We start from the raw sequence: 18,997 nt of genomic DNA on the forward strand, positions 1-18,997 counted from the left end.
ATAAAAAATTGACCTCTGCGGTCTGTACGAAATTACTAAGACAATTTTTGGTGTACACATTTGAAATCTTACATAAAGTGTACTCACACTTAGGGCAAGTTATGAACAGTACATATAGCCCAGTCAAAGCCGGGCTGAACTGCTAGTATATCTATATATCTATAAAAGTGAAATCGTGTGTGTGTGGCTGTGTGTGTACATTTCCCTACAAAACTACTTTGTCATTTTTCAGTCTAGAGATTCAAGATTTGACATAACGGTGTTGAGATTTGGGACAAAAATTTCATCGGTTTTTGACCAGAAATTTAGCTGCCAAGGGGTCAAAGTTCAACGATTTGACCTTTGAAAACCCTACTAAACTCCTCCGCCAATTTTGTGTCTAAACTCTTTAAATTTTAAATGTAAGTTACTTGGGCATGGATCAAACTTTTTAATTCAAATTATTCAAAATCAATAAATGTAAAGGGGGTTCAAATTAGGGACAAAAGTAAAAAAAGAAAAAAATGATCTTTGCCGTCTCTACCAAATTACTCAGACAATTTTTTGGTCTAAACATTTGAAATTGTACATAAAGTGTATTCAGTTATTTAGCAAGCTTTTTTAATCAGTTTTGGACCGAAAATTTTTCTGTCAAGAGGTTAAAGTTCCAAAGATTTTTCCTTTGCTGCCTCTAGCAAACTATTAAACGAATTTTGGTCTAAATAATTGAACTTATACATAAATTAAGACATCGTATATATATATATATATATATATATATATATATATATATATATATATATATATATATATACACACACTAAATTATGCGAGTTATACCTTCCTGTACATTTATAACTTCCGCATGCATTGCACAATTTATATGCATATTATAATCGCTACCTCCACTTACCTGCTAATATATAAAAGGAGCGTTGTGTGCGCGTTCATTTCCTATCGCCTCCTAAACGACTGAGTTGGGTTTGTGAAATTTCCCACAAATGTACTATGCGTGCCTGGCAGTGTTCTTTGATATTTTTTTTTATCGGAATGTCTTCGATAAGTATCACTCATAAAAAAAAAATCCGATGAAATAATGAACATGTGATTTCGACTTAAGTTATAAAGCTTAATATCAAAAGTAAATTGGAAAAAGTTTTATGACCGCACGAGCATAAATGTTAATCATAATTAAGCAACAGTTGTTGCTTGATAGTTCATCGGTGATTTCGAAATGAATGTTTCTGTTATGAGCAGAATAGCACCATAATAATTGACTTGTGCATATTAAACTTTAATTCTCGCTATTATCACCGCACACGTAGAATGCCGAGTATATAAAATCAACAGCAGGATCTGTGATATGTTAGAGACACAATCGAAAATAATGTTTCTGTTTAGAATACAACTGAGCCATGATACTTGATGTTTTCATTTTCAAATATAAATTCAAGCCATTATATAATACACGCACATTATTTTATATATTCAACAATGGGTTCCCTACATTAAATTATAACCTACACGTGTCTTATTAACAAAGTCACTACGAGGAGACATGCAAATCTTCCTCCTTGTGTACCACGTTGTCTCCCCAACAAGCGCAAGCAAATAATCGATTTGATTGAGGAATGGGCGATTTCATAGATTTCGATGAAAATAAAATATGAATGGGTGGATTATTTTTTGATCTTCCACGCCAGGCCTCCCAGCTTATAAAACCATAAATAACGAGCACCAAAACTAATGATTTCGATATTATACCATATTAATTGTCAGACATATGTAAACATTTCAGTAATTTTCTTACTTTGTTGTAACTTCAGTTTAATACAGCTATTAAAAAAAAGGTACCTAATAGTCTCATGGCCTATATGCATCTAACAAATGTGCGTAAATGTTCAAATAATTGCAAATTCAACATTTGTAAATAACTTCTGAACACATTTTAAATCAACTCTTACCTTATATTCCTCCGTGAAGTATGAAATAATCCGAATTTTTGAAAAAAAAAAAAAGAAAATGAAAAAAACAAATAGAAAGTTCGTTTCTAAGAGACTTTAAGCTTAAACGCTCGATAATAACTTGGCATCGTTTGTGTTCGATTGGTCGATTGACGAGATTCATGTTTTATAAAATTGTAAATACAACTCGATAGTATATATATATATATATATATATATATATATATATATATATATATATATATATATATGGGGGCGCGCGTTACATAGTGCGATTTTTTCTACTTAGTGTAGAGTAGATTTGATCGAAATCTATTTAACGAATTTTATAGTTAATACGATAAAAATACCGCAGACAAAATATTGAAAAAAGATAGTTAACATTGTTTATTTTTTTGCTTAGTTTTCTTTCATCGAATCATAATTACACTTTTTAATTGCGCTAGACTTGACCCCAAAGAATAAACGCGGATGTCGATAAAATGCACAGATCGAATATGAATTAAAAAAAAATGGTTGTTAAAATTGAAGATGGAGATAGTATTAAAGATAATTGAAACAAACAAAAAAAACTGAGAAATCGCAATGAAACTAATTGATTGAAAAGTGAGAGGTAAATAAGAATGTGTACGCACGTCAATTCAATCAACGCGTTTTTCGACGATAAAGGTTTAAGATGTCTATATAAAAGGAAAGTTTAACGGATAAACTGGATCTTTGTCGGTACGCATATTTAAATAAAAATCCTACGTTGATTCCCATAATAAGTATACTAAGATTTGTATGAAAATTATATTAACAAAAAACAACAGACGAAAGCTGAAATATTTCAATGTATTACAAAAAAATACCCGTTTATAGCCTGTTGACCTGTACGGACATAACTGCTCTACTTAGAATAAAGTGCAGTACACGAAATATTCTACTACTTACAAATAATACAATTAAATGAAGTTCTAAAAACTCTTATAGCCTGTTGACCTGTACGGACATAAATGTTCTCCTTAGAATGAACTGCATTGCACGAAATATTCTATTACTTACAACTAATACAATTAAATGAAGTTCTAAAAGCTCTTATAGCCTGTTGACCTGTACGGACATAAATGCTCGCCTTAAAATGAAGTGCATTGCACGAAATATTCTATAACTTACAAATAATACAATAAAATGTAGTTCTAAGTGTTCTAAGTGCTCTGAGTCGTTGACAATTTTTTCGCATAAAAGTATTAAAACAACACCATACATGTAGTAATGTTCTAATAATAAAACAACTTGTTTGCCACAAATATAAACAATTAACTTTCCACTTAACTTACTCTTGCTGATTTTTAATAACAAATAAATCTCAGCAATGTGGAACTCTAATAGCTATATTTTAAAAGTGAACCAACAGTCGTGCTATATACGCGATTTACATAATGTTTCTAATGTTAACTTTTGACTATAACCAATTAAATTGTTAAATCCTATAAACAATACAATATACCATGTTTATAGCTCATACAAAATATTAATTTTTAAATAACTTTGTGTCAAAATGTACGATATTTAGTGACAAGACCATTAGCAATGGTCGCCGACTGGAGGGTAAGATTTCCATTGCTTTTCGAGTATCAAAACCACGTATATACATCATATGATGTGGCACGCGCTCAGAAACAACAATTAAATAATCTGCTTTCATTCCTGATATCAGCCCCAGGTTTTTTGAATCGAAGACAAATTACAAATCAACCGGTCTTACGAAACGGGCATTTGTTCTTCTCTCTGCCCTTTGGTAAGATCACTGTATTTGTAATTTTTGCTCATTTGACCGTGTAGCACTCTCAGAAGGCAGCCCAATAATAGACTTTCGTGCGCAGTGGAGATACTCATGTAACAAATCCTCGTCGTCAATATTGTATTTTGACGGAGTAATAATATATACATGAATATATACTAGGAGGATAAGGTTCACCTGACTGTATAGCCAATCTCAGTCAAAACGACATTTGACTTGACCCTGCTTCTCTCCGATTCATACTATTTACAAGACGGATGAATGGAACTTTTATCTAAAGCAACAAATAGGCATTTAGATATTAAGCTCGTTGTTTGGTTGTTTTCTTGTTCTGTTTTATCACAAATCGACTTGCTTGCCCATATAATGTATGTAATAATTTAGAAAAAAAAAACAATTCATGCTACATGTTCTTTATATCTTTAAATATTTATTCATGGTGTTTGATATGCGTTTATATTTAGGGGAATTACCACGTTTGTTTGTGACTTTAGTGACATGATTTCGAATAACAAAGAGAATTGAGAAAAATCATACATGTTTGCTGCATTTTATGTCAGAAAGCTAGTATCTTCATGAACACTTATCTAGTAGTACCGTTCAGTCATTTGTTTATTGTGTTTTAAATTGTTACAGGCGTCTTCATATTCATAGTTGAATAAAATCATTGACGTAAGCAATTAAAACTCTGCGAAATTATAAAAGAATTCATTTTCTATTTACAAATCTGCTAACTGTGGAATAGAATTAGCTAACGTTAGATCGAATTTAATGACATGTTAGCGATAAACATTTATGCATAGTAGTATTTAAAATACATTTTTCTTGACAATATCGTATTCAGACGGATGAATAATATATACATAATTTCTATTAGCATAGAGACCTTACGGTGACCGAAATTTTATGATGATAAACGTAGGTTCCACACCATACCTCTGTTATCCTCCGTGTACTTTTTTCTAGCGATGAACGACAGTTCTGCGTGAACGCGCGGAGCGCGGTCTCTCATGATAGATCGTTCTAAGAGTAAAACACTCTGTTTTATATTTATCTATAGTCATGAATATTCTAAATGCAATTTTGTAAGGAACTCATTGGGCATCTCAACTTCGGACGAACGTCAATGACAAAGGTGCGTTCTCTTAGTGTTACACCGCCCGTATCTGAAACGAAGAGATGATTTTTCCAGGTTATGAATGATTACGTTCAATTATAACAATGCAATTTGCGGTTCTTTTCTGATTTATTATTATTGAATAAAAGTAGGAAACATAACATTAGAACGACCCTAGTGTTCGTATATATATATATATATATATATATATATATATATATATATATATATATATGGGGGTATGTGTGTGCGTGCGTGCGTGCGTGTGTGTGTGTGTGTGTTTGTGTTATACTAGCTTGGTTTTTGTTTATTTATTTATCTTTCTTGTTTTTTCATAACGGACATTATTAGGCAAGCAATTTATACTAACCCAGACCGAACATTTCTTTAACATTTTCTATATTTAAGTATTTATTTCTAGGTTGCAATTAGGTTAAAACTAAGAACGGTTGTCATTATAAGTACATATTCGCTATTCTGATAATGACTGTATGCGCAAACTTATTAAACGAGAGTTCGAGTAACAAAAGAGGTCCATTGAGAACAATTCAAGCATATAAACTATTACAATAGACGCGGGGATGTGTGAAAAAAAGAAACCTGCAAACTAGATGATCGGACAGACGAGCAAAGACAATGGATTTTAAGAAAAAGGCGAAGATCGGAAAACGGAAAGATGAATCATCGGATAAACATTAAAGGCAGCGAGTGGAAAATTAACAATGGTTTACTTTCATTTTGCAAAGAGTTGCGTCACAAGATACATTTTTCACAACGCTTACATGAGCATTCTTGCGTGTGAATGCAGCAGTTGTTTGTGATACGTGTATATGTATTAATGATCAGACCGTAAAATAGAAACAGGCTACCACAGAGCTTATATCTATTGAACAATATACATTAACCAAGAAGAGAATATATATATATATATATATATATATATATATGTGTGTGTGTGTGTGTGTTTGCGTGTGTGTGTGTGTGTGGGTGTGTGTGTGTGTGTGTGTGTGAGTGTGTGTGAGGTATCCTAGAAGACACTCGGTGTAACCCTGTCGTAAAATACGCAATAATATATTTTATTTTATGCAGATTCCGTATTTATTATTTTGGAAGAAATTCACTCTTGATTAAAACATACAAATTTAGCGCTCTTGCCTTAGTCGTTTCCGTTTGAATTATCATCAGACGAATAGGAAAAGGTATAAAATGAACAAATTTTAATATATAAATGTATATTATTGCATGCGTACACGAGCACTTCCAGCCGACATACGCGTTCTAAGTTCGAATTCTCGAGTTGCCCCCTTAATAACTATTTTAATGGCTTTTATAGATATAAATATATAATATGCATAATTTTGCACCGCTTTTTGACCTTGCTTTTAGGAAAAGATGCACTTTTTTATATATACATACCTATTTATACAAACATTGTTGGCTACACATGTAAATACATGTGTTCATAACAATTTCATTAAGAGAAACCGCTCTATAAACCCAACGCTATCCCTTAGTATATTTATATACAAAGACTTTTTAATTTTTTTTCTAATTTGCCACAAAATATGCAAAATGAAACTAAGTCCTAAGAGGCTACGATTAGGACAATATTTGCAGATATACTATGTACGGATTGGGTAACATGATGGGTTTACATTACATTTAAAACTCTGCATATCAGTACAATCAGGGAAGCCGGAGACTGGGAGGAAATTCCAAAGTGTCGCCCTTTGAATAAAGAATATAATTGAGTGGAAGGTTTTACGGTATGTAGGGTCTAGGAGTGAGATTTTGTTGTTGTCTGGTTTGTCGGGATATTTACGTCGATGCTGTGCTAGAACTTTGAGTTCCTTCGAACACTTAGCATGAAGAACTTGTAAAACAGGCCCAGGGAAGCCACAATTCGGCGCTGGTACAGTTGTTGGGTTTGGTCGACAGTGCGGAACCTATTAGGTTCGCGACTATTATTTGAACTCTATTAAGGATGGAAAGACTACTTGCAGATGCCCAATGTCAAATGTAACAACAATATTCTATGCATGGCCGTATAATGACTTTTTAGAGATATAGGCTACTCTGAAGAATAAGTAACCTTCTGGCACGGCAGAGAAAGCTCATTTTAACGTCAGCGGTCCTGACAATTACTATTGTTCATGTTTGTGAATGCAAAGCCTGGGAACTTGAAGGAAGTACTTTCAGTGAGTTTATAATTAACCATCGCAATCAGTGGTCGAGAAGCTTCTTTTTTTTGTAATTATTTATTGATGTAAGCTTAGTCTTGGAACAATTGAAGCTAATCATACGTTTTAGTCCCACTCTACTACACAGAATGGCTTGTACTATTATTTTATCTATTTCCTTAGATAAGTATTCAGTCAGTCGTATTTAACAAGTTATAATAAACAAAAAAAGAAACTACAGCGACAAAATAAATAAGAAAATAAGGGTTAAACGAAAAACAAAAAAGAGGAAGTGTTTTATTTCAGTTTGAAATGAAACTGCGCCTTAAAACACAATTTTTCTATTATCATTAAATTTTTAGATTGCTTTCATCATTTTCGGTAAAGTGTCATAGTTTGATTTATTTACGAACTTTTAGTTTTTAATCATGATATTGGTGCTTCTCATACTACTACCAACCTCTCGAAGTAGTCGTAACGACTTGAGTGCATCTCGACGCCTGATACCTTATTGTCATTTTCATTAATTCAGCAGTAAGACTCATGTTTGTTGCTGGAACATACTATGCACTACGCAGGCACGCACATCTAACAACTTACAACATGGGTACATTATAATCAAACATACACAATATGTACCTTCTTACATTTATAGTTACCCATATTCCTATCCGTACGTGTGTGTGTATATATATATATATATATATATATATATATATATATATATATATATATATATATATATATATATGGGTGTGTATGGGTGTGTGTGTGTGTTTATTTACATAGGCATCAATATTTATCAAGGTCCAGAGCTCAATCGAGGATAAGGATTAAAGAGTGTGCAGTAGTTAATTGGAAAATATAGTAATTGTTAGTAATGGAAATTCGGTAAATGTGTTAACTTATATGGAACGGCTCATCAAAAACTTCTTTACGTTAGACTAGAAGACAACCATATTGTAGTCAGCTCGAAAATTGGAAAACGGAAGATACTTCCACAGGCGTGCAGTTCTAAGAAAGAAGCTTTGTTCATCGAATCTACGTTTAGATTTCGGCAGAGATAAAGAGTGGGGCGAATTATTCATAGTGTTTTCAGTTAGACGAGTGTTTCTCGTGAAAGTTTAGCGAGGGGGGCCATAGATTGGAGCTCAGACGAACACTATTCAAGAAAATAACAATAAAGCAGAGACAGACTCGCAACATCACTTCTGTGAGAAAGATGTTTCAGTGAAGAGAAAAGGGCACCCCTGCGAAGCTGTTTTACTATTTACAGCTAATCAGTGCATATAGGAAAGCTACGTGTAAACCATTGCACTATTATACAGCATCTGCTGAATGGAAGCTAAATCTAGAAGCAAACAAAATAAACATATCATACGCGGGTCGACGAGTTTTAATCAGTTTTACATGACGAGCAATTACTTATTCTTAATGACCCACCGAATATATACTGAAGAACCCCTGGATACGATGGATCCAGGTTACGTTTTTTTTTTTCAGGTAACGATATTGAATTCGATGGTTTTTCCGGACGCTGGTTATGGTATTTGCCCCGAATCACGGTGTTATTTATAATATTATTTGAGTATATACATGTGCATTATTATATTGTATATATTATTATTATTATATATTATACTGCATTTTGTTAATACTTTTTAAAGCCGTATAACGTGGTTCTACTGTGTGTGTGTATATATATATATATATATATATATATATATATATATATATATATATTCACACGTATGTACGTACATGCCGCAGTATTAAGCCATATTTATATATTCACAAGTGTATAAGAGCAATAATTTTAAATGAAAATCTTTCCCAAATGTTAATCCATTCAAAAATACATTACATTAGAAATATTTTGATGCTGAATCTTTCTCTACATTTGTATTTTAATCTGAATTCATGTAATAAATACGTCATCATAATTTAATCGAAATTCAATTACTTTTGGATTATCAGGAATTAATTTACTCAGTAACTGGTTCATAAATAATAGATTTTTAATTAAGGTCTCATATAATGAAGTTCGGGTCAAATCATAACAGCGACACTGTGAAATAATATAATATTTGTTAAGAAAGAAAGCGCGTTTGATCTTAATACTATAAAGTTTGAAGTAAAATCAAGATTATCCGTTTCCAGCATAACTTGACGCATTGTACGTCATATAGTATAAAGCCCCGGTGAAATCATGTAATCAGTGCGGGCACTATAAAATAAAATAACATTTGTAACCGAAGAAAGTGAATTTAATCTTATTACTACTGCATTTGCGGTAAAATCCAGACTATTTTGTGAGTCGTTATCTGTGTGCCAAAACAAGTTTTCACCAGAAATAAATGTATTGTACGAAGATGCTAGGCGCCAAATCCGAGATCTTTCCTTGGCAACAAAGTAAACAAAATCTAGGCCACCATTAAGATGCCTTTTCGTTGTTGATCTCGCTTCTGTGCAGTGGTGTCCACTTCGAAGCTTTTTCTCTTTCGGAAGGTATTAGTTTACAGTTAAATGCCTAATGTGTCCTTAACGGCTAATTCCAGCGAGACAACCCATGCCATTTTCTTGCAGGCAAGATCGATCTTCTAGGCTGCTAGCTCTGCAAATCATATTTTCCAACCTTCGTATCATACAATCACGACGTAGGAAGAAAATAAAAGCAAATACAAAAGTCTCTAATGTGTTTTCTTCATTTTGTTTCTCCATTATGTTAATCTTTTATTGTTGAGCAAGAGTTAATTGACGAAAAATGATGTAGATTTCGGACATTTTCACAACTAATACCGTTTTAAAATAATGTCGGCCCATATGTAAACTGTATGTCGCATAGTTTTCATATAAGAAATATGTCTTGATTTTGCGTTTATGAATTTTTGAGATGAGGATTGGTGGTTCGTATTATTTGGATTCATTGAACTAATGTTCTCATCTTAAAGGTGATTTTCACAACGCTTCGGTGGTTCTAACCTCCTACCTTCTTCAAGTGTATTTTGCTGAAGTCGAGAAGGTTTCGCTCGAACTCTGGAATTTGGACAGAATTTCGAACCGAACCCTTTATTTTCTTCATGGGGGTCGCATGCTCTTGATCCGCCAGCTGTGACTGGATAGAAATCCTAAGTAATTCGCAAATGTATTTTCGGTTACGCACACAATGAACTGAGCCTTCAAACTTTAGGAAAAAAATCTTTAGGAAAATAAAACTTTTACAATTGCGCCAAGGGTCCATCAGGAAGCCCTGTGGGGCAGTGGTTAGTGTACTTCGAAAAATCAATTGTAAAATACACGCAATATGAGAAAAATAATCCGAAAGATCCAAATAAAACGAATGTTTGATTTATTTAAAATATATTGTATAAACTACGATTTTATTTAAAAGACTTTCAAAATGTCCCTCGGGATTAAAACACCTCTAATCTTTAATTAAATTCAAAGTAATTGTATACACTTAATATTATAGAATGTTAATTCCTGATAATCGATATACAAATATAACATCTTAGAGATGTTATATTTGTATAACTAAATATTTTATATAATGTTGAGGTGTTGCACCTTTTGTATAATTATAAAAAGCCATATTAAATATATTGTTCTAATAGAAAACTCATTAAAAAATAAAAAGGTGCATTGCATTTTTTCTCTTGGATGCTTCGCTACATGATTTAGAACATAAAGACTGGTTAATAAGCTGTTTGCCTTTTTTGTTTACAGATCTGCGCATTATCGGTTTATCTACAAATGGCTGTTAAAAAGAAGTTTCAATATCGTTTTAAATACATAGATCGGTTTTCCTAAATTTTAAACATTTTTTTTTACCGCAGAGGCCTAACGTGACGTAAGTGCTAGGGTCTTGCTAGGACGGATATGGCAACGTGATTATGTTGTATGATATACAGCGTTTGTTCTAATGCATATGGTTTTAAATGAAATTATCCGTTTCACATTTCGGAATATATAGAATGCATATATTTTGACAGATGAGGAAAGAAAATATTTAAAGTCTGGGTAGTTTTTTTTGTTTATATCCATTAGAGGCGTTGAGTGACATTTGAAAATAAAATAAGATACGTATTGAAAATATTTGGAGCCAAATACATTTTGCGTTGCAGTTATTTGGCTCCAAACGTGTTCAATACGTATATTATTTTATTTTCAAATTTCCCTCAACGTCTCTAATGAATATAAATAAAAAAACAACTGCCCAGATTTTATAAACGCGCCACCACGCCCCGCAGCTAACATCACGTGGACATAATTCATTGAACAATCTTCCACTCGATATCATGGCAAAGAAAAAGAGGGGTAAAAATTTAGATTAACAAAGGAGTATATTTCGGAAATATATTTCTAAATACATAAACACTCGTCTATTGTATAAAAAAAATTCGCGTTGCAGTTATTTGGCTCCAAACGTGTACAATACTATCTTATTTTATTATAAACATATTTTGTTCAAAATTTAGAAAAAAATCAAATCATATCGTACATCAAATTTAATGTTAATTTCACAACTAAAGAGAATAGGTTCTTACCTTTCCAGTTTCTGTTGGATTTGTCAGCATTATAATGGTCTTAGAGTTCTCCTGCCACACCATTCGCCAAATATCATTTAACGTAGCTCTGTTGGGGCCTACATTTAAAACAACAAAAACAATTGCATATGAATAACAGTTTGTATTAATGTTTGAATCACTAATGCAATTTTTTTCAACTCTCGTGTGTCTTGGTAAAATTCACCAAGAAGACGTATGAACGCTAAAATGAATCATATTGAATGACAGATTATACTGAAATTGACAAAGTGAAATGAGATTACAAAAAACTATGTGTACACAATTTATTCAGTCGAAAAAACAACTTTTAGCAACCAAATATATAACATTTAAACTGTACATCACAACACTCTTTAATTTTCATTCCAGATTTCTATTGCAATTTTATCTCAATCAGTGCGTTTCATGGTATGCTGGCTACTTTCTTGGCAGTACTTCGCAAACGAAGGTTCTAGGAAGGAGGTTTTCCACGTCGATTGCCGGCACACTTGTAGCTGACGAACCCGATGCGGGACAAGAAGGTGCGGCCACAGCCGCTACAGTCAAAAGTCACGTCAGGCGTTGCTACTGAGGCTCCCTGAATCTTTCTCCTGCAGCGCTTCTCCCTCAAGTTCTCGGTGCGGGAGATCTCAAAAGAGGTGACAGCCTGGTGGACAGTACGTCGCCAGGTAACACGGTAAGCAACAAGAATAGACTACTGGAGGTGGTCAATGTGGCTATAGACGCATACTAACCCGTTATATATATATAATCTATATATATATATACATTATCATTTTATATCGACTGTTACTATATGTGAACGATTTATCTAAGCAATGCCTTTATTTATAAAAAACCATTGCTTGTGATCAGTTTATCAATATTAACGCTCTATATTCTCAACATCAATATGATTAATTCTGAAAACAGCATCTTCAACTAGCTGTTAAGATACATATGAATTTCAAAGAAATTTGCCTCATCTTTCTCTGTAATTATCGTGAAAGAACTTTAAAAAAAGAAGCTTGCGTTTACCATTCGTGCAAAGACGAACGAATAACTTAACAGCAGACAATTGGCAAATACATTGAAATATAAACATTCGCGATTATTCGACTAAATACAACATTTTTATTCTTTGATTATATCTAACTCTCAAAATATTATATCAGGAATTGGCTTTTAAAATAATGTACAGGTTTGTTTTAATAGAGAGAAGTACATTAAAAAAGTTGAAATACTATAATAATTTTATATGAAATGTCCTGCATATAATAGTGTACGAAAAACTGCGTACGTATAATACAAAAAACATTATCCAGATAATCAATAAAAGTAATCGCACGGGAATATGTATCAACGACAAACAACAACAAAAAAATTAAATAGACTACACACAATAACCAGAAATAATAAAACTAAGCTATAATAGATTATACTTATTTATTATTAAGAATTGCAGAAGTCCAATCTAAATATTTCATTAGAAACGAAAAGGAATTATTGTAAATAAAAACATACATGTATGCCTATCATAACAATCATCATAGCCCACATTTGGAAACATAAGTTCTATCTTATATTTTGCAAAACAGAATAGCAAAAATAAATTAAAAGTTGACACGAAACAGAAATGAGAAAATACATTACGCTCTGGAAGAAAGTGGAGTGTATACATTGTGAATGTGAGATGTAGGTTTTTTTGAGGGAGGTGTAGTGAACGAAGGGAGTATAGTAAGAGGGTGAAAGAATAGGGGGAATACAGTCTCTTGTGGTCAAGCTGTAGCAGCGGGGAGGTATTGACATTATTTTTAATTGGCGTTTATTTATTGGCCTAAGTTTTTGATTTGATCTGTCGTAGTACTTTACCCTCCAAACATGCTGCCTTCGTTCAACAAACCTCCCTCTAAAATCCCTACTGCTCACATTCAACAAGTATACACACCATTTTCTTTCAGAGTGTAACCCACACGGAATATATTATCAAAACGAACGTAATATTGACTTTCATTTAAAAACCGCTCTTTTTTTTTTGTCTGATGAGGTGCTCTCATTGAAGTTGAATTCCACTGATATATGTATGCACGTGTGTAACTAAGATGGCTTGTATAATAAACAGACTATATACCAGATCTGTCCTCCATCGGGCACTCTTTAATAATCACACTGGTTTTAGTAGATTTACATCGATGAACCCAATCTATAAAACTTATACCATATGTGTATATGTATATATATATATATATATATATATATATATATATGTATATACATATATATATATTATATATATGTATATATGTATATATGCATATGTCTATGTGTATATGTGTTTATATATATGTATATATATATATAGGTGTGTAAATATATATATATGTATATTATATATATATATATATATATATATATATATATATGTATGTAAATAGCCTCAGACTAATAGAATACTAACACCTTCAATGTGGAATATTTACACATAAAATTATACCTTTGTATATTAATTTATGTGTTTAAATGGTCATATATATGTATATATTGTATATACATATTATATATATATGTATGTATATAGCCTCAGATTAATAGAATACTAACACCTTCAACGTGGAAACAAGTTAACCGCATGAAGCATGAAATCGCACTTTACTCATCCATTAACCCCTCCTCTGACAACTAAAAACAAATGAACAAATAGAGAAAAGAGGTTGATGAATAAATAAATAAATGAATAACTACAATTTAAATAAATAAAATAACACCAGTAAAAAAAAGTGAAGTCGCCAAAAAAAGATATAGAACCATAATAACCCAAGATATGGGAAATTTTAAATCAAGGTCCTTTAATAACCTCCAACCTGAAGGAATCACCAAACATCCACCCCCAACTAATGACAGCTTTAACACTGGAAACGCCACTCTATCTCACCCTTACACTCTTACCCTCACCACACCTGCAAAATAAAAACCCTACTGCTCACATATACAAAGTATGCAGCGCAATTTTCTCCGGAATATAGACAGCATCCAAATATCTTATATAAACCAATGTAATCTTGTCACCCGCTTAAAAACCGATTCTCTTCTATTATCTGATGAAGTGTTGTCTCTGAATTGAGACACAACTTAAGAAAGTATGCACATATATAACCAATAACTTTGTATAATAAGTAGACTATATATATATATATATATATATATATATGTATATATATGTATATATATATGTGTGTGTATACACACATATATACATATATATACATTTATATATACATATACATATATATATATATATATATATAAACAAATGTATACATAGACATATGCATATATACATATATATACATATATGTATAAACACATATACAGGGTGAACAGAAAGTCCTTGGACCATTTTTAGTTTTAAAATTAAATATTGTTAAAATCATTTTTTCTCTTTTCGAATAAAGTAAGTATTTAGTCTAACTATATATCTAATTATTTTCAACAAAGATATTAAAATAATTTTGTTTAAACTTTCAGAAAACTGAGCAAACGATAGGCCTTAATTCAGCTTCATTGCGCGAGGAGGACAAACTCAGAGATTGTTAAGCTCTTGAAAGTGGCTAAATCCACTGTGTACCATGTTGTGAACAGATTTAAGGAACTTGGTACATCTGAAGATCGTCCTAGGAGTGGAAGACTTCGCCCTGCTCGAACATAGAAGGTTGTTAAAGCTGTCCGAGAGAGGGTAAGGAGGAACCCGAAGAGATCTGCAAGACAAATGGCTAAAGACATGAATGTGAGCGTGACCTCGATGAGAACCATCGTAAAAAACGATCTCCAGTTGTCTCCCTACAAGATGAGAAAGGGACAGTACCTCACACCTGCCCAAAAGCACAAGAGACTTGAAAGAGCAACGCTTCTTCTTGGAGAACTGAAGGCTGGCACGGCAGAGCGAGAGATCGTTTTTTCTGATGAAAAACTCTTCACAATTGAAGCGACTCTTAACAATCAGAACGACAGCGTTTACGCAAAATCTTCAGCAGACATTGATGACTCCGTGAGAATAGTTTTCCGTCGACAAAAGCCGTCTTCCCTCATAATGTGGGCTGCAGTCTCCAAATCTTGGAAGTCGCCTCTGATTTTCGTGGAGCAGGGTGTTAAGATCAACACAGATCGCTACATTAACGGTATTTTGGTTCCGGCATTTGAAGAGATGAAGAAACACTTCAAAGATCAGCCTTTCACCTTCCAGCAAGATGGGGCACCATACAACACCTCCAGAAAACCTCAGGACTGGTGCCAACGTCATTTTCCCAGATTATGGAGAAAGGAGTTTTGGCGTCCTGCATCGTCTGATTTGAATCCCATGGATTTTTCGGTGTGATCTTTGCTGGAGGTAAAGGTCTGTTCTGTTGCTCATCCAAGTGTTGAAGCTTTGAAGACATCTCTTCTGAGTGAATGGGCTTAAATACCTCACGAAACGCTGCGTGCCTCGGTTCGTAACTTCAGACAGAGAATTGAACGTCTAATCGAAAGGAAGGAACATCACATTGAAAATAAATAATTTGAATTTATTCTTGGTTTCCTAACTTATAATTTTCATTCATGTTTAATTTATATTTTTGTAATTTTCTATTAATAAACCACTTTTGAATTGGTCCAAGGCCTTTCTGTTCACCCTGTATATACATAGACATATGCATATACATGTATATATGTATATACATATATATATATATATATATATATGTATATTGCCAGTAATTTTATGTCTATATGTGTCAATAATTTTATGTTACCGTTATCGTTTTGTTTTTCTCGACCGTGTGACACTCGTTTTATTTTAAAATAATATTTCTGAATTCTCCGTAGAAGGAACGGAAATGTTTTGCCATTTTTGGATTATTGAACTACTGTGTTTTTTCATCGGAATTATTTTCCGCAAGGCAAGAGGTGCAATAGATCAACTTGTTTTGTTATGATCAGTTTAAGGCTCAGTTCGAGCAATTCTAAGCATAAAATTACTAATGATATGCGGTAATGACACTCAGTTGAAAAACAGGCTATAGATTAAATATAATTCTGTAATCATCGCAAATTTCGACAAAAATATTCTCGGCTTCAGCAAAGCGAAGCCTATTGGAGGTGTCATCGGCCGAAACGTTCTGAGAATAACGTGGAAAAGAAGAACAGTATTTGGAAAAAATCTAAATAATGCATCTTCAAAACATCGTATGATATAATAATGTCACAGTACCTAATACAAACCTTTATAACTCTTATGCTAGATTCACAAACGTATACTTGAGCATAATAATTGCACTTCTTTTCATTCTACGCATAGAATCTCAGCTTGTTATTGTACAGACAAAGTGCGACGTATTGTTTATTCACTCGTGTTGAAATACTTGCTTGTAATCAAATTGAAAATTAATGCTTCCAGTGGCTACGATATTGATTGAGAATTTTTCATTTAAACCATAAATGCCTCCCTCTAATCTTTTATAGATATCCGTATGATGAACACTACTTTAATGGAGCAATCTATATAAAATAACAAAAGCAGTTTCCGGTGCTGCAAAGTATATTCAATTAAACAAGATTATAATTGAAGTTCCACTAATCCCAACATGACAGCGAATAAATTAAACATTATTGTCTGTAATAGAATAATACAAAGCAACACAGCTGGATATTTTATTAGATTGTCGACAAGTTATTCGTGTTGATTTACGAGTGGGAAGACATTAAAATATCTGTCAAATGTAAGCCATTAAAGAATACAAATACTACGACGATGAAGCGAAATCTATTAATTGGTTGTTTCATTTGTAAAATACTATGACATTATTGCTTTGCTTTACTGCCTCCCTTGTTCACCAATGCCTGAAGCATTTAACTTCAACACAACTTATTAAAAAATGCCGGAATCTACACTCCTTAATAATCCTGAAAAAGTAACAGATTTCTTCTGCTTAAACTAATAAAAAATCCTTAATAGAACCATACATCAGTTAATTCGTTTCTCCTAATTACGTATGCCTACACTAAAAGGTTTACAATATTTTTCGCACTTCATCACTACACCTGCTTTTAAGAATATACCGAAAATATTTTGAATACAGTTTACAGCCCAGCTATCCTTTTTACTATTACATGCTCGCTTAGTAAATTTCCGCATGCCTTGTTTTTATTGGAAGGGATCATTATATATACTATCTCTTCTCAGAAATATGCCCGACTCGTCACCGAATGTAATCAGTCACAAGGCCAGAAACAGACGTATATAATAACAACAGCAATAAAGCAAAGTTACATTCTACGCAACGGTCACAAGTTTTTTTTTTTTACGATGTATTAAATGCAATCCAATTTCCCTTTCAGTGCAACGTCTGCAAACTATAATACGACCAAACATCTTCCGATGTCTGATACAGGTAAGGTTCCTTTTATCTAAACCTGTCTAAACAGTCAGTGCTTCTGTTCGGATTTTTGCAGTGTTCTTCAGACAGCTCCGCCGCTATCTCCTTCAAGCAACTCCATATTTTTTCTAGCAATTCCAGTTTAAGCTCCTTGCAGCTATTCCTTAAAGAAAGAAGACATAAAAGGAGGCTGGCAAAACTGCATTGAGCATAATGATGTTGTGTAGTTGGGGGTTCATATTTAAAGATGACGGGAGTTAATATTTGGGACACATTAATCCAAAATATAACGGGGTGGTGATGACAAATCTGCTGGAAGGCTTTTATACAGTTCTGATGATGCTTGGCGAGGACTTCGCATATAACAGTTCTTATATCATCGATGGAATGATAATGACATTTATATATATTACAACATCACGACGACTGTGACAATTTTGGAGGTTTCATATAAAATACGGACCGGGTGATATATGAAGCAAGCTGTTAACACATAGTGTGGAGGAGAGGATATGCTTCACTTATGATGACGGCGGGGAGGACACATAATCTTCGAAGAATTACACAATGTTTATTATGAGATGATAGACACAATTATCTTTCGTTCGTGATGAAGGATGACACAGGACAACAGTTACAACATAATGATGACTTCTTTATTCATTTGATCGGCCGGTCGATGACGTCAATACTTCCGCTTGTAGCTACATGATTAATCTTCTACCCTTCGCCTCGAAGGGACTATCCTCTCCAACTTACTTTGTCAACTTTTGGCTGATCAACTGACTGTTACCGACACTCTCTCTTGCTGACTGACTGAAATCTGAACCCATAGAATCCTATATAGAGAAATGTCCTTTGTCTATGACGTCAAAAGTGTGTTTTCAAACGTGACTAATTTCACGTAGATTTTCATATGTTTGCTAAACACACTTTTGGCAAACAAAATAATCCTCACCTAACCTATATTTTACCCTAAACAATTTTTAAACAATACATTTCTAATTTGCATTGCGT

General features: G+C 33.0%; 1 protein-coding gene across 12 annotated transcripts in view; it reads right to left on the reverse strand.

Moving 5' to 3' along the window:
• The window catches only part of LOC145296730 (receptor-type tyrosine-protein phosphatase T-like), a 934,355-nt gene that overhangs the window by 151,669 nt on the left and 763,689 nt on the right, over positions 1–18,997 (reverse strand). For all 12 annotated transcript variants that reach the window (XM_080142749.1, XM_080142743.1, XM_080142746.1 and 9 more), the window contains one exon: positions 11,571–11,668. In XM_080142749.1, the coding sequence (XP_079998875.1) occupies positions 11,571–11,668 (98 nt within the window). The remainder of the gene's footprint in view (positions 1–11,570; positions 11,669–18,997) is intronic.

This window comes from Euprymna scolopes, chromosome 17, assembly GCF_053919585.1.
Source record: "Euprymna scolopes isolate OS-2025 chromosome 17, ASM5391958v1, whole genome shotgun sequence".
In the NCBI taxonomy this organism is placed as follows: Eukaryota; Metazoa; Mollusca; class Cephalopoda; order Sepiida; family Sepiolidae; genus Euprymna; species Euprymna scolopes.